The 16,222-nt window shown below is 41.2% G+C and overlaps 2 protein-coding genes across 9 annotated transcripts in view; one reads left to right on the top strand and one right to left on the bottom strand.

Moving 5' to 3' along the window:
* The window catches only part of LCORL (ligand dependent nuclear receptor corepressor like), a 183,332-nt gene extending 167,452 nt beyond the window's left edge, over positions 1-15,880 (bottom strand). For 2 of the 8 annotated variants that reach the window (XM_074951619.1, XM_074951618.1), the window contains exon 1: positions 15,584-15,880. In XM_074951619.1, the coding sequence (XP_074807720.1) occupies positions 15,584-15,740 (157 nt within the window). In that variant the 5' untranslated portion in view covers positions 15,741-15,880. The remainder of the gene's footprint in view (positions 1-15,583) is intronic. The other 6 variants (XM_074951624.1, XM_074951623.1, XM_074951621.1 and 3 more) reach the window with 5 other exon arrangements.
* Positions 3,668-6,359, top strand: LOC141985961 (uncharacterized). The gene is made up of 2 exons (XM_074950135.1): positions 3,668-3,894; positions 4,171-6,359. Exons 1-2 carry the CDS (start codon positions 3,675-3,677, stop codon positions 4,932-4,934), a joined length of 984 nt encoding a protein of 327 aa, XP_074806236.1. The 5' UTR covers positions 3,668-3,674; the 3' UTR covers positions 4,935-6,359.
* Positions 15,881-16,222: the final 342 nt, after the last annotated feature.

The following is a 16,222-nucleotide window of genomic DNA, read 5'->3' as shown; positions in this document are numbered from 1 at the left end:
TTCGTGCCAGGCTACAGAAGTCACTTTGGTAAGGAGTCTCTGTATGCACTTTATCTTATGCCTAAGATACCAGATACATTCAGATGCACATTTCCTATGCAACAGGGCAAACCTTGCTTATCCTGATATTTCACTGCAGTGATTCTCAGCCTTTTCCATTCTAGGACCACCTCATGATCCCCTCCAATTTAACTAGGACACTAGTTGGGAACTTCCACTCCCATTTAGCAATGAGGTGGACAGGTTGACTGTATTCCCATCCTCCCTACCCCACCCTGTTATTCTTCCCCCACCTCTGATCTTATCTTCCCTCCACCTCAGCCCCTCCCAGCACCTCTCCACACACATGCCCACTTCACTGCAGTTTCGTCAGACTGGTTCCATATTTTTGTCCATGCTACCTGGATAATAATGGAGGGGCACAGAGGACAAGAGAGACAAAATCCTTGCTTTCACCTTCAATGCCCAGCAGCCCACAGCAACTGGAAAGAGCAATTGCAGAGAAAGTCCTCCTCAGTCCCTGCTGCCCCAAGATGGTGCATGCATAGCTCAGTTGTCATGTAGGAGCCCTTTGGGGATGAAGCATGATCAGTGCATATGGAATAAGAATTTAGATGTAAAACTTCTACTGAGTTTCTGTGAACTCTAATTTCAGAGGTTTACAATCTGGCCAAATTTAAGTGAATTTTCATGAGACTGGCACAGGGGCAACTCACCAGCCAAATGTCAAGTTCCTGCTCCAAAATACAGAGGCACTAGAACTTGACAGAAGTGGTAAGATTTAAAAAACACACACACATCCAATGGCAAAACAAAATTCCTTAATCTCACTCTCATTTTAGCTGAAACTTCCAAAAAAACTGAGCTTGAGGCAGACACCCAGCATGAACATTTCAGCCTCAATGGCTATTTAGCAAAGTTATAAGCAACTAAAAGCAGAACCTTATAATGGAATGTGTCAACCTTAACTTCAGTAAAACCTAAAGTATGGTCCCAAAAGTCATTCACATTGTTATTTTAAGAAATATTTAACTGCATGTTAAAAATTCATACAAAGTTACCCACATTTGCTCTTCTGGGGAGTAATCCCAAGAGGTAATGAGGGCCTGTAATTCCAAGTACAATGTTTGACAACTGTGGATGAACACATCAGAACTGTGCCCCTAACAATTTCATAATTGGATTTAATGTATTGATAAGTAAAAAAGTGACCATTAACACTATACCATGGAGACTCCAAAAAGGGAGGTCTTCCAGGCTAAAAGGAGCCATACTTTCCCTGATCAAGTTAGTACTGCTAGCATTAGACCTATTTAAAAAAAAAAAAAAAAAAAAAACAGTGCATGAAACCTCAGTTTTTTAGCTCCATGCTCAAAGCTGTAAAATTATCAAACCCTCTCAACTCAGTGGAATGCAATTAGGAAATGAATGAATGTCCACACTGCCCTCTACTGACCTATCGCTAGCTCAGCAGATTCTTTACATACTTTGTTCACTAGCATTCAGCTCATTGCTACTATGGTGGTTAGAATTGTTCACTTCTACAGTTTTGATCAGTCATCTGAGGGAACATGGGCAGAAGAAGGAGAAGACAAGTTCTTTTAAAAATTTACATTTTAGATAATTATCCTTAGCACCTTTATATTCTATGATACTTCCAACAGTATGCTGCAAATGTACTAAAATTATAATATTCTTCATTATGAACTTTGTTCATTAGCTGAAAATATAAGTAATCAAATTAATCTTGTTTAATTCCACTGTCTTCCAGTGTGCTTATGGACCCTAATGGCCTTGCATTAAAAATCTGACAGGAAATGGTTAATAGAGGACAATTGTTAGACTTCACAAACACAATGGTTCCTCCATTGCAGCAATTCTCAAACTCTGGGTCAGGACCCCAGAGTGGGTCATGACCAATTTTAATGGGGTCGCCAGGGCTGGTTTTAGACTGGCTGGGGCCCAGGGCCAAAGCTGAAGCCTGAGCCCCACCACTCTGGGCTCAGGCTTCAGCTTCGGCCCTGAGTGACGGGGCTCAGGGTACAGGCCCCTTTGTCCAGGGGGTTGGGATGGGGGGGGAAGGGAGATCAGGTTTTGGCCCTGCCTGAAGCAGTGGGTCTCAGGCTTCAGCTCCCCCTCTTGGGGTCATGTAGTAATTTTTGTCGTCAGAAGGGGGTCACGGTGCAATGAAGTTTGAGAACCCCTGCTCTAATGGGCATCTTACTTTTGAGGATTTTAAGTGACATGGAAGCTAAAAGATCATAAGCCGATGAGGATAAAGACTGCACATCTGATAAGTATTTTACAATAAAGAGGTTTCATTTTCCAAAGCTCTCCTCCTCCCCCAAGAAGTACCTGCTTCCTCCTGATGTAAAGCCTGACCTAATTTTTAGATCTCCACAGTTTATGTTATGGGGAAGGTTACTGCCATGCTGCAGTCAAGGTTCAGCCAAGCTTTCTGTTTAAAATCTACATACATACTTGGATTGCCTTAAGTTTTAGTGCACCATTGGGGCCCAAGGGATGGCTAATGATGCATGCAGATTTGGGGTCATCTGATCAAAGGTTCTCTCAGATACTGAACCCCTCCCCTCCTTTAAGGAGTTGATTTTAATACTCAAATTGTTCGAAAAATCCATCTTGAAAATTGACAGATCAACAGTAGCTGGAAAAGACTTTGTGGTGCAAGTTTAGGAGATGCAGCTGAAACATAACTTGCTTTTAAATTGTTCAGATTCTTGGTTTTTTGGGGCAGAGCTAGTGGAAAAAACTAAGACGCTGACGCTCATTAAATGCATACTATTGGACTGCCCCTGAGCTCAGCTATTCAATGGCACCAGGAACTAGTTCAGAAATTTTTCCAAAAATCGGTCACCTCTGCTATAGCCTCTTGGAGAACTTCAGTACCGCACAGAAAAATGCCTGTAAAGCAGGGTGGATACAAATCAATGATTTAAAAACCATATTTTTTTATTCTTGATGAAAAGGTTTTTCCTCAAAGCAATCTAAAGATAATTTTGATATGTTATAGCTAGAGATATCTCATCATGGAATAGGGATTATAAATTCTAATTCTATAATACAAAACAAAATATTCATGTAATGTTTAAGAAAAGTTTTGTAAATGAGTTCCAAATGAGTTCCAATAGTTCACAGATTGGGGACCCAATCTTAGGGGTTCCAAGGGCTTCTGTATAGATTACTTAGGTTAATCTTTCTATCTACCCAATGGGATTCAGTGCTCAGTCTAGAAGATACCATCAGAGATGCTTAGTTTTGCAGTTCTCAAACTGTGGATTTGTCTCTCCAGAGACAACATGATTGTTAACATAAAAAATGTTTTAAATAAATATCCTATATATGAATGAGCGAGAGAGAAAGAGAGAGAGAACAGACCTCAACCCTGTTGTCTATCTGCAAATTTTTGTGTACGAAGAGTCAATCCCTTACCTCTCTCTAAATGTGCAAAGTTTCAAAAAGTCCAATGGATAGAAGACTGTTCTGGACAAGGAGAAGAAGTCTGGAGATAAATGTGAGAAGGGAGGGATAGGCAATAGAAACAAAAGTGAAACTGCTTAAGCAGCATATTTCAGAAGTCTTGAGGTCTTTCTGAGTGTAACCTTCATTATTTGAGATCTGCCATACCATTCTCTCACTAGAAGGGAAAACCTATAATGGCAGCAGGCCGTAAGAGTGACCCAGTTTGGGAATATTTTAATGAAGTTCCTCTACCTGTGGGTAAGACGGGCATGCGTGCAAAATGCAAACAGCGCAACAAAGAAATGCAAGGCCTGGTTGCCCAGATGAAACAACATCATGAGAAGTGTTCCTTCTCAGGAGGAAGCTGCGTTGAAGTTGATGAAAGAAACTTGTCTGAACATGCAGGATCTTCAGGTTGGTAAACTTTTTTTATTTCATACTTCTTTCTTAGGACTGCTTGTCTTCCTTCTGGACTATTCTTGAATTCTCATGTTTGAGCAAAAATATATAGTTGTTGTTCTATGGTACTATCATTTTAGATGCAGTTGTGATTAAAAAAATAAATAGCTGAAATAGGCAGATCTTCCTTTTATGGTTTCACCTTTAAAGTAGTACTGAGTGAATGTAATGAATAATTCTAAATGAGCAGTATAGTAATAATAAATAACTGCATTGACTTATTTTGTTTAGGAGAATCCATCCTCAACATACAGGATTCTGAAGACTATCCACCTTCAAGATCACCATTATTTTCTATAGTTTCAGAGTTATCTGCCAGGGATAGTGTTTCAGTCACATCATGTATGTCACATAGCCACAGTATATCACCTGTAGCAAAAAGAAGAAAAAATCATCCAGAAACAACCATAGATAACTTTGTGATAAGAACCAGCAGATTACAAAAAGAGGTGATTGATGAAAAAATTGCCTGGTTTGTTTATGCAACCAACTCTCTTTTCTGTATGATTGAGAATCCACACTTCATTAACATGGTTCAGTCATTAAGACCAGGAGACAGTCCACCCAACAGAGCAGATGCAACAGGCAAATTGCTGGATAAAGTGTATGAAAGAGAAATTGAGCAGTGTGCAAAAGGTCTAGAGGGTGAAATTGTTAACCTGAGTCTTGATGGGTGGAACAATGTCCATAACGATGCTGTTGTATGTGCTTGTGTGACAACAGAAGGAGGGAAGAACTTCCCTCCAGAAACAATTGATACATCTGGAAATGCGCACACAGCAGAATACTTACGAGAAGTAGCAGTAAAAGCTATAACAAACGGTGAAAAAAAATTTCAAATGTCGAGTATGCAGCTTGGTCACAGACAATGCTGCAAATGTATCCAAGATGAAAAGAAATTTAGAAGAGAGTCCCAAGCTAATACTATACGGTTTCAGTGCTCATTTGATGCACCTCCTAGCCAAAGACTTCAGTGTTCCAGAAATAAAGGCTAATGTTGTTGAAATTGCAAAATACTTCTGTGACAACCGCTTTGCAGCAGCTGCTCTGAAAAAAGTGGGAGGAACCAAGCTAATTCACCCACAAGACATGTGATGGAACTCCGTAGTGGACTGTTTTGAGCGCTATATCAAGAACTGGCCTAATCTGATGTCAGTTTGTGAACAAAATTTGAAAAAATAGATGGCACTGTCACAACCAAAGTTCTCAACATTGGGCTTAAGAGAAATGTTGAATGCATGCTGAGTACTCTGAAGCCTATTTCTGTAGCCTTGAACAAAATGCAGGGAAATAGCTGTTTTATTGTTGACATTGTTGAAATTTGGAAGGAACCGAGTGAGATCTTAAACACAGAAATATGCAATGACAGAGTTAAATTACAAGCATTGAAAAAAACGAATGGGACAAGCACTATCTCCAGCTCATTTTCTTGCAAATATTCTCAATATTCGGTACCAGGGTCAAACCTTAACTGCTGAAGAGGAGGAGTTGGCTAGGACATGGGCATCCAGCAATCATCCCTCCATAATGCCAACTATAATAAACTTCAGAGCTAAGGGTGAACCATTCAAGAAAGTATATGTTTGTTGATGATGTTTTAAAGAAAGTCACACCAGTGAACTGGTGGCAGTCACTTAAGAACTTGGATTCAGAGAGTGTTGAAGTGATGATCTCACTTTTAACAGCAGTAGCTTCTTCTGCCAGTGTAGAAAGAATATTTTCTTCCTTTGAACTAATTCATTCCAAATTGAGAAATCGTTTGGGACCTGAAAAAGCAGGAAAGCTTGTTTTTCTTTTCCAGATTATGAACAAACAGGAAAAGGACAGTGAAGACAACTGAGTTAGTTGCAGAAGCCAATATTTTAAGTTTCTCATGTTGACCTGGCTGACGTAGTCGATTTAATTTTTTTTTAATATTTCATTTAACTATTTTAGTTAAAAACAATTTAAACAAAAACAAACCTGCTTTTAGAAAACTTGAATGTTTAACTAAATTCAAAAATTCATATGCTTGTTTTGTGAAAATATTATATATTTGTTGTTGAAGAAAAAAATCCAGAATACATAATGTTGTTGTTTTAGTTAAATAAAACAATTTAAAATGTCTGTCTGGTGATGTTCTCCTCCTAATACAGCCTGGCAAGAAAATCCTCCAAATATTAATGATTAACCTCCTGAATTGGAGATAGTTCACCTCCCAATGACTTCATAAATATCTGCTTCAATTACCTTTGGTAAATGAAATAACCAAATGATCATTAGTTTTAAAGCTGTATCAGAAAATTAATCTGAAAAGTTTAAAAAAAAAAAAAAAAACTTTAAAAATGTATAGTGTGTACCTTCTAAAAATGAAACCTATATCTATCTCTGAGTTATGAGGAATATCTATTAAGGTTATAACAGCCAACAAGAACGCACTTTTATGTAGAAATCCATGATTAAATCAAGTCTTCTTGACTAATGATTTAATTCATGGTTTAAATCAAATGCACCCTGTCATAAAGGTCAAATTTAGGTGTGGATTAGTAAAGGCAGGATAACTAAGCCTGATTTACACTTGACCACTTCACACAAATACCCAAGACTTGCCAGATGTTAACACCTGTTCATCCGTCTGGGACATCACCTTTTGTTACCCAACTGTACCAATAAACTGCTAGAATTCCCCAGAGCAATAGTGCAGCGGAGAGGGCATGGCAGTGCATGAACGCCAGTGCAGATGAGGCGTTTTGTCGTCTCAGACTCTGCAAAAGGATATTAGAATATGATGAAGTGACTACATTCTTGTTTCTTCTTGACAAACCTAGTGGAATGTCAGCCTCTGAAGGTGACAGTGACAGTTTTTCTAGAGGTCTTGAAACTCTAATCATTCTTACAACTCTTTCATGTATTCCTAGATTTCAGAGGCAAGAGGACCATCGTGATCATCTATTCAGACTTCCCATGTTACACAGCCCAGAAAAATAGGGATTTCTGATTCCTCTAGCTACAGCCATAGGAGCCGACTCCGTGGGTACTCTGTGGCTGGAGCACCTACAGTGAAAGTTAGTGGGTGCTGTGCACCCACCGGCAGCCAACTCCTTGCCCCCCTCGCCTCACCTCCACGCCGCCTTCTCCACTGAGTGCACCACGTCCCCGCTCCTCCCTCCCAGCACTTGCTACTGCCTAACAGCTATAGCAAGCTCTGGGAGGGAGAGCGGGGAGGAGCGGGAATGTAACATGCTCAGGGGAGGAAGCGGCGATTTGGGGAAGGAGTCTAATGGGGCAGGGAGGGGGAGAAGTTGGGATGGGGACTTTGGGGAAGGGGTTGGAATGTAGGCGGGAGAGGTGTCGTGTACCCACCGGCACCATTAGAAGTAGGTGCCTATGGCTGCAGCTCTCCTCAGAAACCAGTGCAAGCTCTGGCCACTTGCTGCAATCGATACCTGAATCGATACAGTTCCACTTAACCGAGAGGGTCAGTTAGAGTGTATGAAGAGGAATGAGAGTTTAGAATTGTATTGAACATAACTCAGTACAATATAGAAAATGGCAGATGTTAGGAACAGGACAGGTTCAACTCCAGAGAGGCAAAGTTAAGATTTTGTGGGGGTGTGATGGGAGATGTTACCTTAACTCCAAACTTGCTGGTTTTCAGAGGATTCAGTTTAGTGACCCTTCAACTTATAGAAAAGCATACGATAGCACCAGGCAACCTTAACGCCACATTAAAATTTATTTGCTAGTGAATTAAGCTACACCACAAAAATATGAATAGTTATAGTGGCCTAACAAGGTAACAGCAAGGAAGTTCAAAATAGGTTAGCTCAGATTTTTATGTATACCACTAGTTTCCCCGGAATATACTAGTATGAATTGTTCAAATGTTACAAAACCACAGGCTTCTAGGCACAAAGGGTACTTAGAAGATGATGATCTCTAACCTTATCTACACTGTGTAATTTAACTACTATAATTTGCACCAGTGAGAGTTTACTGGCAGTGTACATCCACACAAGTCATTCTGTTTTGAGTGCAAAGGGTCCACACACAGCACTCCCAGCACGTACAGCATGGTCTGTTACTTGTTCCTTGGAGCAGGTGCATATTGTCTGTTTATATAATGTCGATTTACACTTGTTCACACCATTGCTCTGTTTGAGTGCCTGTTTCAAACAGTTCTGTCCTGCATAAGGATCATAACCATCTTTCTTTGTGAACAGCAGGAGATATGTCTCCTATACTCCCACAATGGCAGTTTCCATGCAGGAAGGCCACTAAGCTCCCAGTGCACCCGCAGCCAATTAGACACTGGATATGAGTGGAGACTCAGTGTACTTTGACGAGCACAGCCATGTGTGGGGTAGTAGCATTCAAGACAGCAAGGAACTTGATTTTATCTCTTCCATTTATTCAATAATAAAAGAAAACTAGAAATTTAAAATTACATTGTTTTCTAATTGAAGTAAGCGTTTCTTTCTAGAAAGAGACAATAGTGCAAAGGTAGGACTTCCTTCCAACCACATCAGTGTGGGCACCAGGTAACGTACCACTTCGAGAGAGAGAGAAATAAGTAGACCATGGAGAGGAAGGAGAATTATTTGAGGATATGAGGGGGTATAGCAATACCCCTGCCTATGCATATTTCAATTAATGATCCTTTCTGTTCTTCCTCTTTCAAATCTCAGGAGTGGTAGATCATGCCGAGGCCCGCTGTAGCAATCCCCAACAAAGTATGAGTAACGCTTCTCTAACCAGCCATTTATTTTTCTTATTTTCCACAAGTACTCCTTTTCTTTTTGCGAATACAGACTAACACGGCTGTTACAAGAAAAATAGGTTTCAGAGTGTCTCCCCAAATTCATTTGAGAAACAAGAAAGTTAATATATTTTAAAATGCAGGCGTTTTATTTCTTCATTTTATTATCTCTGTATCTTCCTTTGCTGCTCTGAAGGCTGGAGTGGCAAGGGAAGAAAATTATTCAGAGCAGCCACATACAGTACTACATTGAGTGCTTTCCTGCATACAAGCTGTTGGCTAGTGGCTTGACAGATAGCACTGAGCTACCAAAGCTGTCACTAATGGGTGAGCAAGAGCATTAGGGAATTACACGGGGAGGACTAATTACACTTCTGCAGCTACAAGGTTTGCATTTCCTGTCCATACTGGCACTGCACAAGAGCTGAGTGACTGGGGTCAGGATGCAATGGTAGTCTACACACACTCTGAGTAAATCACAATAGTGGTTTAAACAACTCTGCACTGTTGGAAGGAACTGTGTATGAAAAATTTTTACAGGAGTGCTAAGGAACTATAAAGGTGGTGATATCACAAAAATGCTGTACTTCACAAAAGTCTTTTGACTGAGATAAAGAACTACCATGACAAACGCACTGAAGACACACTGTCAAGGACAACAACATGGAAGCAAGAGACAAAGCTCTTCCAACAGCCAGCCCACAGTCATGGAATAATCTTTCACAAAAGCATCATGGATACTCATTAAGACAAAATTCAAAACCCATCTTTTCACCAAAACTTTCCAATAATAGAAAAAAAAAAAGAATGAACCGAGATCCTTGGAATCTGATTTAAACATCCTACACAAAAATGCTTTCAAACCAATTATCACAACATTGTGCACAACACAATTATCAGAAAATAAAATTGACAAGAAAAAATGAAAGTGAATATTCTGTATTCATCTAAATTGAGGTAAGTGGGAAAAGTTAATAAATTGGGATCTTAAAGTTTAAATTTTAGAAATGTAAGGTAAGGTAAGGTAATATAATTTTTAGAGAAACATACAGATGCTGTTTAAACAGATAGTCTCCCTTTCAAATTTTAGAAGTCTAGTTACATTTCCCCCATTTATGCTTAATTTACTCAACATTTCAGTTTCAAGATCAAGAACATACTAACCAGGATTGCCAAACTGAGGTCCACAAACCAGTGATGGTCCACAGAAGTCTGGCTAGTCAAATGGTGCTGACTACTCCCTTTATTCCAACAGAGGGAAGTAGAACTCATGGGAGAGGAAGATGATGTGAATAAAAAGACACTATGATTCCTCTTCCACCAAAAGATGAAGAGGATAAAAAGATTGTTCCTTCTGAGGACAGCTAAACACACAAGAATATTTTCCTAATATTACTTTTCCAAATAAGTAATTTCTATCATTGTCTCAGGGATATTGTGTGATTGCAACAGGGAGGAGAGGCGGTCTGTCTCATCGCAAATGAGGGAAGAGGTAGGCCACACTTTGAAAATGTTGCAGACCCCCTGAAATAGGAAGTTTCATTCTGATTCTAACACTAAACAGATTAGGTGGATTCACTAAGCTACAGAGAAGGTTCAAATATAAAAATACTTTGCTACTGTAATAGGGAAATATGAAGATACTTCTGTATCTATTAGGTTTTATATAACCTATATTAAATTACATACAAGAACTATATACTAAAAAAGTGGAGACTCTGAAGTCAAGCACCCACAAGTAAGGAAGTCTCAAACTTAAAACTGCTCATGTAACATTCTTTTAACATTTTTTTTGTATGTAATTTCCTAGGTTCCCTCAAAGCAAACTGAAGAAACAAATTCCATCATGTGGAACCATACTGACCTCCACATGGGTCATCAGCAAGGTTGGGGCCTTTAGATCTACAGTGCAGACCTCTACCACTAGCAACTCCATTAGCTCAACTAAAACTAAAATGTTCTTATCCTCCAAGTGGACATGTCTCTGGAGAGGGATTACATATGCACTTCAGTGAGTTTAGCACCTACCTGCTAGACAGCTAAGAAATGTAGAGATTCTAGAAATCTGGACTAAAATTCAAGGTTCTGAAGGAGAGTGCACTCTAGTGGTTATAAATCTTTCTGCCACTGTATTCCCATCCTGTCTACCCCAACCCCATTATCTTTCCCCCACCTCTGATCCCATCTTCCCCTCCATCTCAGCCCCTCCCAGCACCTCTCCACTGCATTTTAGTCAGACTGGTTCCATCTTTTAGGCCATACTACCTGGACAATAATGGAGGGGCACAGAGGACAAGAGACAAAATCCTTGCTTTCACCTTCAATGCCCAGCAGCCCACAGCAACTGGAAAGAGCAGTTGCAGAGAAAGTACTGCTCAGTCCCTGCTGCCCCAAAATGGTGCATGCATAGCTCAGTTGTCATGTAGGAGCCCTTTGGGGATGAAGCATGATCAATGCATATGGAATAAGAATTTAGATGTAAAACTTCTAGTGAGCTTGTGTGAACTCTAATTTCAGAGTCTTACAATCTGGCCAAATTTAAGTGAATTTTCATGAGACTGGCACAGGGGCAACTCACCGGCCAAATGTCAAATCCCAGCTCGAAAACACAGAGGCACTAGAACTTAACAGAAGTGGTAAGATTTAAAACAAAACAAAAAAAAAAAAAAACCCCCACACACACACCCCCACCGGCAAAATAAAATTCCTTAATCTCTCTCATTTTAGCTGAAACTTCCAAAAAAAACTGAGCTTGAGGCAGACACCCAGCATGAACATTTCAACCTCAATGGCTATTTAGCAAAGTTATAAGCAACTAAAAGCAGAATCTTATAATGGAATGTGTCAACCTTAACTTCAGTAAAACCTAAAGTATGGTCCCAAAAGTCATTCACACTGTTATTTTAAGAAATACTTAACTGCATGTTAGAAATCCACCCTTAAAAATTCATACTAAATTACCCACATCTGCTCGTCTGGGGAGTAATCCCAAGAGGTAATGAGGACCTGTAATTCCAAGAACAATGTCTGATACCGTGGGTGCCTAATCTCCATCAGAACTGTGCCCCTAACAATTTCATAAAAATTGGATTTAATGTATTAATAAGTAAAAGTGACAGTTAACACTATTCCATGGAGACTCCAAAAAGGGATGCCTCCCAGGCTAAAAGGAGCCATACTTCCCTTGACTAAGTTAGTAGTGATAGCATTAGACCTATTTTTTTTTTTTTTAAAAAAGGGAAACAGTGCATGAAACCTCAGTTTTCTAGCTCCATGCTCATAAAGCTAGAAAATTATCAAACCCTCTCAACTCAGTGGAATACAATTAGGAAAGGAATGAATGTTATAAAGTTTTTATTCAAAAAGACAAAACTTTTTCTGCAAACATTCCGATACCTGTATATGTCTATGTAGAATCTCTTTCACAATTGAAAAGACATTTCTTCTGAGTCTACATCCTTCAAGAACTGTTACCAAACCAGTTTAGATTTTCAATCACTCCAGTTTTTTTAAGGTGAGAAATGTTATTCAAGACTCTAAATGTTCTGGTATTTTCATTTAGAGTTCCATCACTTCTTCAGTTTCTCAAACTCTTAAAAATCTGAACCAAAAAACTCAAACATACAAAATTATGTCCAACTGTTCACTAATGAAAGAAACAAAGTTTGATTCTGTCCCTTAACTTCGCACTGAACAATGCCTTATTTGGCAAGTAGTCATTTGTTGAAATTAAAGGTAATACTCAATATAACCTAGGATGGCAGAACTGAGTCGTTGGTCTGTTAGATAAAGTCCCTTTAGACTGACTCAGTTTACCCTTCTTATAAAATCAGTATATGATTATTCATCTTAGAAAGATAATGTAATACTGAAATAACCCATGCAAAGCACTTTGAGATCCTCAAATGAAAAGTGCTACAAAGAGATGCTAATGACCAAGTTTGGCATCAATAAATTGTGAGATATCAGAAACAAAGTGGTTCGATCTCAGAGTTAGAAATGAACTGCTAGATTTGTTTAAGAATCCAGATTTCCCTCCTTCGTCACATGATCTAACCGATAAGTTGACATATATGAATGAGTTAACCTAGCTGTTTTGTTCTACCTTTCATATTTTGTAACTATTTTCTTCAGTTGCTCAGACTCTTCTCCCGTTCTTAACAGCATTTGAGCCTTTCAATCTCTGAAGAAATCTTCATTGCCTGAAGAAAACTCCAGCTACCAAATTAATGGTTTCACCTAATAGTCAACATAATTTATTGAACCAAAGTCCATGAAGTTTCAAAAAGTAGCAAAAGCCTGAAGTACATTTCCATTCTCCTGCCCATCCACTTTCCTGCCATTTTGTTAACGCTCTCTCTTTCTCTCAGCTAAGAACTGCTCAACAAGCCCATATAAGAGTATGTAACCGAGATAGGGATTGTGACTAAACATTAACCTATAGCAATGTACTTCCTCCTTCGCAGTTATAAAGGGATACTGCAGTTATAAAGGGATACGTACGATTACTATTAGTTCAATATCAACAGTGTGTTCCATACTGTAGAGAACAAAGAATCTCTATCCTAAATCCACAATATGAGACAAAGGTAGAAGCAAACACAGAGCACTAAGTGAGAACACGGTGGAGTCTATTTAAATGCAAAACAAAAACATAACTACTGAACTCCTAGTGAACCACAGCACACTGACAGCATTAAAACAAAGGGCCTGGCAAAAGTGCTTTTTAAATACAATAGGATTGGGATTTGCTGCACCAGCATAAGGACAACAAACGAGACATGAACGCAGTGCTTAAAATAATTACAATAAAAGAGGAGGGAAAAATTACAAAAGGAGTGGTAAAAGTAAGATGTTGGCAAAGTAAAGGAGTCTTAGTTATTCTGTATCTGTGTAATCAAATTGAACTGAAAATTAAGTATTTCTAGCAACAGTATTTTTTTTTAATTGTTTTAAGTGAACCAACAACCTCTAAAAATCACACAGACAACTTTGCGTGAAGTTGGGTGAACATTAGAGCAAACTTGACAAAAAGATTAAAAAAAACAAATAGTGTTCAAACTGAGTTTTAATTTCACACGTTTCTATATTCATTTTGCTAGGACAGAAGCTTGCTGTCATGTGAGGTTTTCCTATCACCAACCTTCACCTTCAAATGGATCCTGTCATGAAGATATAATTTTGCATTTAGGCCATCACAGTAATTTCATGGAATAAAAATGTTAACTGAGTGAAACAAGCTATTTGATATAACTAAAAGATAAGAGAAAGTATTAAGTCTGAGCAGATGGATGACACGTACCTAAGTTTTCCCCCAGAAGCGTATTTAAGAACTACAACTCACACTATAATCCTAATGACACTGGGTTTTATTTTCCTACCACAAAAAATAAATATATATATATATATACACACACACACACACACATATATATATATACACACACATATACCAAGAAACACTTTTAAAGAAATACTTTTAAACACTTAAGGTGTTTTCTATAACCAAAGCTATAACTTTTTTTTTGGGGGGGGGGGGGGGAGAGAAGAGACAAACAGCCCCGCCCCCCCACACACTTCAAAAGGAAGTCTTTCATTTGAAAGAATATTTTTCATCTGCTAACACCAAGAGATCAGGATGATCTGCAATTTACTTTTAAAGTAATGTAAATCAGAGGGTTACAGGGTTATGGAGACAATTCTTTGCAATGCAGAAGACAGCCTTCATGTAAAGTATATATCAGATATTTAATTCATACTTCAATCTTGGTCTCAGACCCCAAAAATGCTCAGTGAATTCAAGCCTATCATCTCAGCTATCGAGGTGTGTTTTGATGGCTCAGCCATTGGGAAGATCAATGCAAACAGAGTAAAGAATCTGCTATGCCATTTAAAAAGACTGTTTGTTTTACCTGTCTCCCTGACAAGCAAGATCTCAATGTGGGTAATACAAATGAACACCTCCCCCCCCCCATCTCCAAATATTCACCAACAAGCAAGGCGACTACCCCCCCCCAAAAAAAATCTATTCAGAGATCGATCAATATGATAGCGCATATAATAAACAAGGAAGGGGACAGAGAAGGATGGACAGAGTCATTCTCTATTATCTCATACATTCACCAAGCGGCTGAACAAATCCCCTTCCCGCACCTAGGAGCTGTCTCCAGTCACAGGTGTCCATCCAGCAGCAGCCCAGCGTGGCTAGGTATCGACAGACTTCCCCGCAGGCCGAGATAGGGTGTTAAAGCGGGGGCGGCTCTCTGGTGCTCTCCCCCCGTGTGGGGATGTCAGCGCGAAGAAGTTTGAAAGGCACCCAGACTTGCCTCCCCCTGGGCCCTCGGGGAGTCACATGACACAGGGGAACTGCACGAGAGTCTGAGGACAGCCTCGCCGGGGGGGGGGGAAGGGGGAGGGAGTGAGGGGAGAACTGCCGTCGCCATGACAACTTCCAAAGGGGGGGGGGAGGGAAAACTTCAAATCCCAACCGTCAGTGCAGGAGCTGCTCCTTCTTAAAGGCGCAAAACACACCCGGATCCCATTCTCCCCCCCCCGCCCCCCACGGTGGGGAGGAGGCAGCCGGCGCTCCTCGCACAAGCGAGAAGACGCCTAGACAAAAGGACCCGAACCGAGAAAGGACCAGCCTGTCTTTCCCATCCCGCCGAGCTCGGTCGCAACGGGACTCGCTACGGCTCTCCCCCCGCCCCTCCGGGCGGAGAAACCCGGGGATCCAGACCTTCCCCATCTCCTGGGCAGAGACCCTGCGACGCCGCTTCCGCCCGCCGGGAAAGACTCCTGAGCCGCTCCTCCACCGGCGCTACCCTCCCCGCGGCAGAGACCCGGGCTCCGGTCCCCGCCTCCCCCCGACCGCGCTCTCCCGCGGCAGAGGAGTCTCCCCTCTCTTACCCACACAGTGCATGAGGCGGTGCCGCCAGGAGTCGAGTTCTCGGCGGACTCCCCTGCGCTCCGCCGTGCAGCGGGGGCTCCGGCACTGAGGGGAGGAGGCGGCAGCGGCAGGAGGAGCGGGAGCCGCGGCGGCCATTCTGTCTGTTTCCTTTTCCATCTGCCTCTGACCTCACGCCCGCTCATTTACATACGAGCGCGCGCGCCACCAGGAGAGCGCGTGCCTGCGCCTCTCCCTCAGAGGCATTCGGGAGGGGGAACGCGCACCGCCTGGCGGGTTTGAGAGGGTGATTGACACGTGTCGCCTCCTCTGTCCAGAGGAAGTGGGGAGGTGGGTGGAAGCCTCCTCACACAAAGTAGCAGCCAAGGCTCCTCCCACCCTTCTCGGTGGGGCCAGGGCGGGGCAGAAGAAGCGGCTGGACCAGTTGTGGATGTGTCCAAACTTTGTCCAAATTGTTGGGCTGCTTTGGCAACTGGATGTAAACTGGGCCCCCGGGCTGCCCATGGACTACGAATCCCAGAAGGCACCACGCCACCTGCCCGAGCCCAACGCAGAGAGCCAGCAGCATTGCCCCTCGGGAGCGGTAGTCCGTATCTCAGCCCTTCCCCCTCTCCACCTGTAGGCGGCCGGGTCGCGTGGGG

The sequence above is a fragment of the Natator depressus genome, chromosome 4, assembly GCF_965152275.1.
Source record: "Natator depressus isolate rNatDep1 chromosome 4, rNatDep2.hap1, whole genome shotgun sequence".
NCBI lineage: Eukaryota > Metazoa > Chordata > Testudines > Cheloniidae > Natator > Natator depressus.
This window is presented reverse-complemented; position numbering and strand designations above follow the sequence as displayed.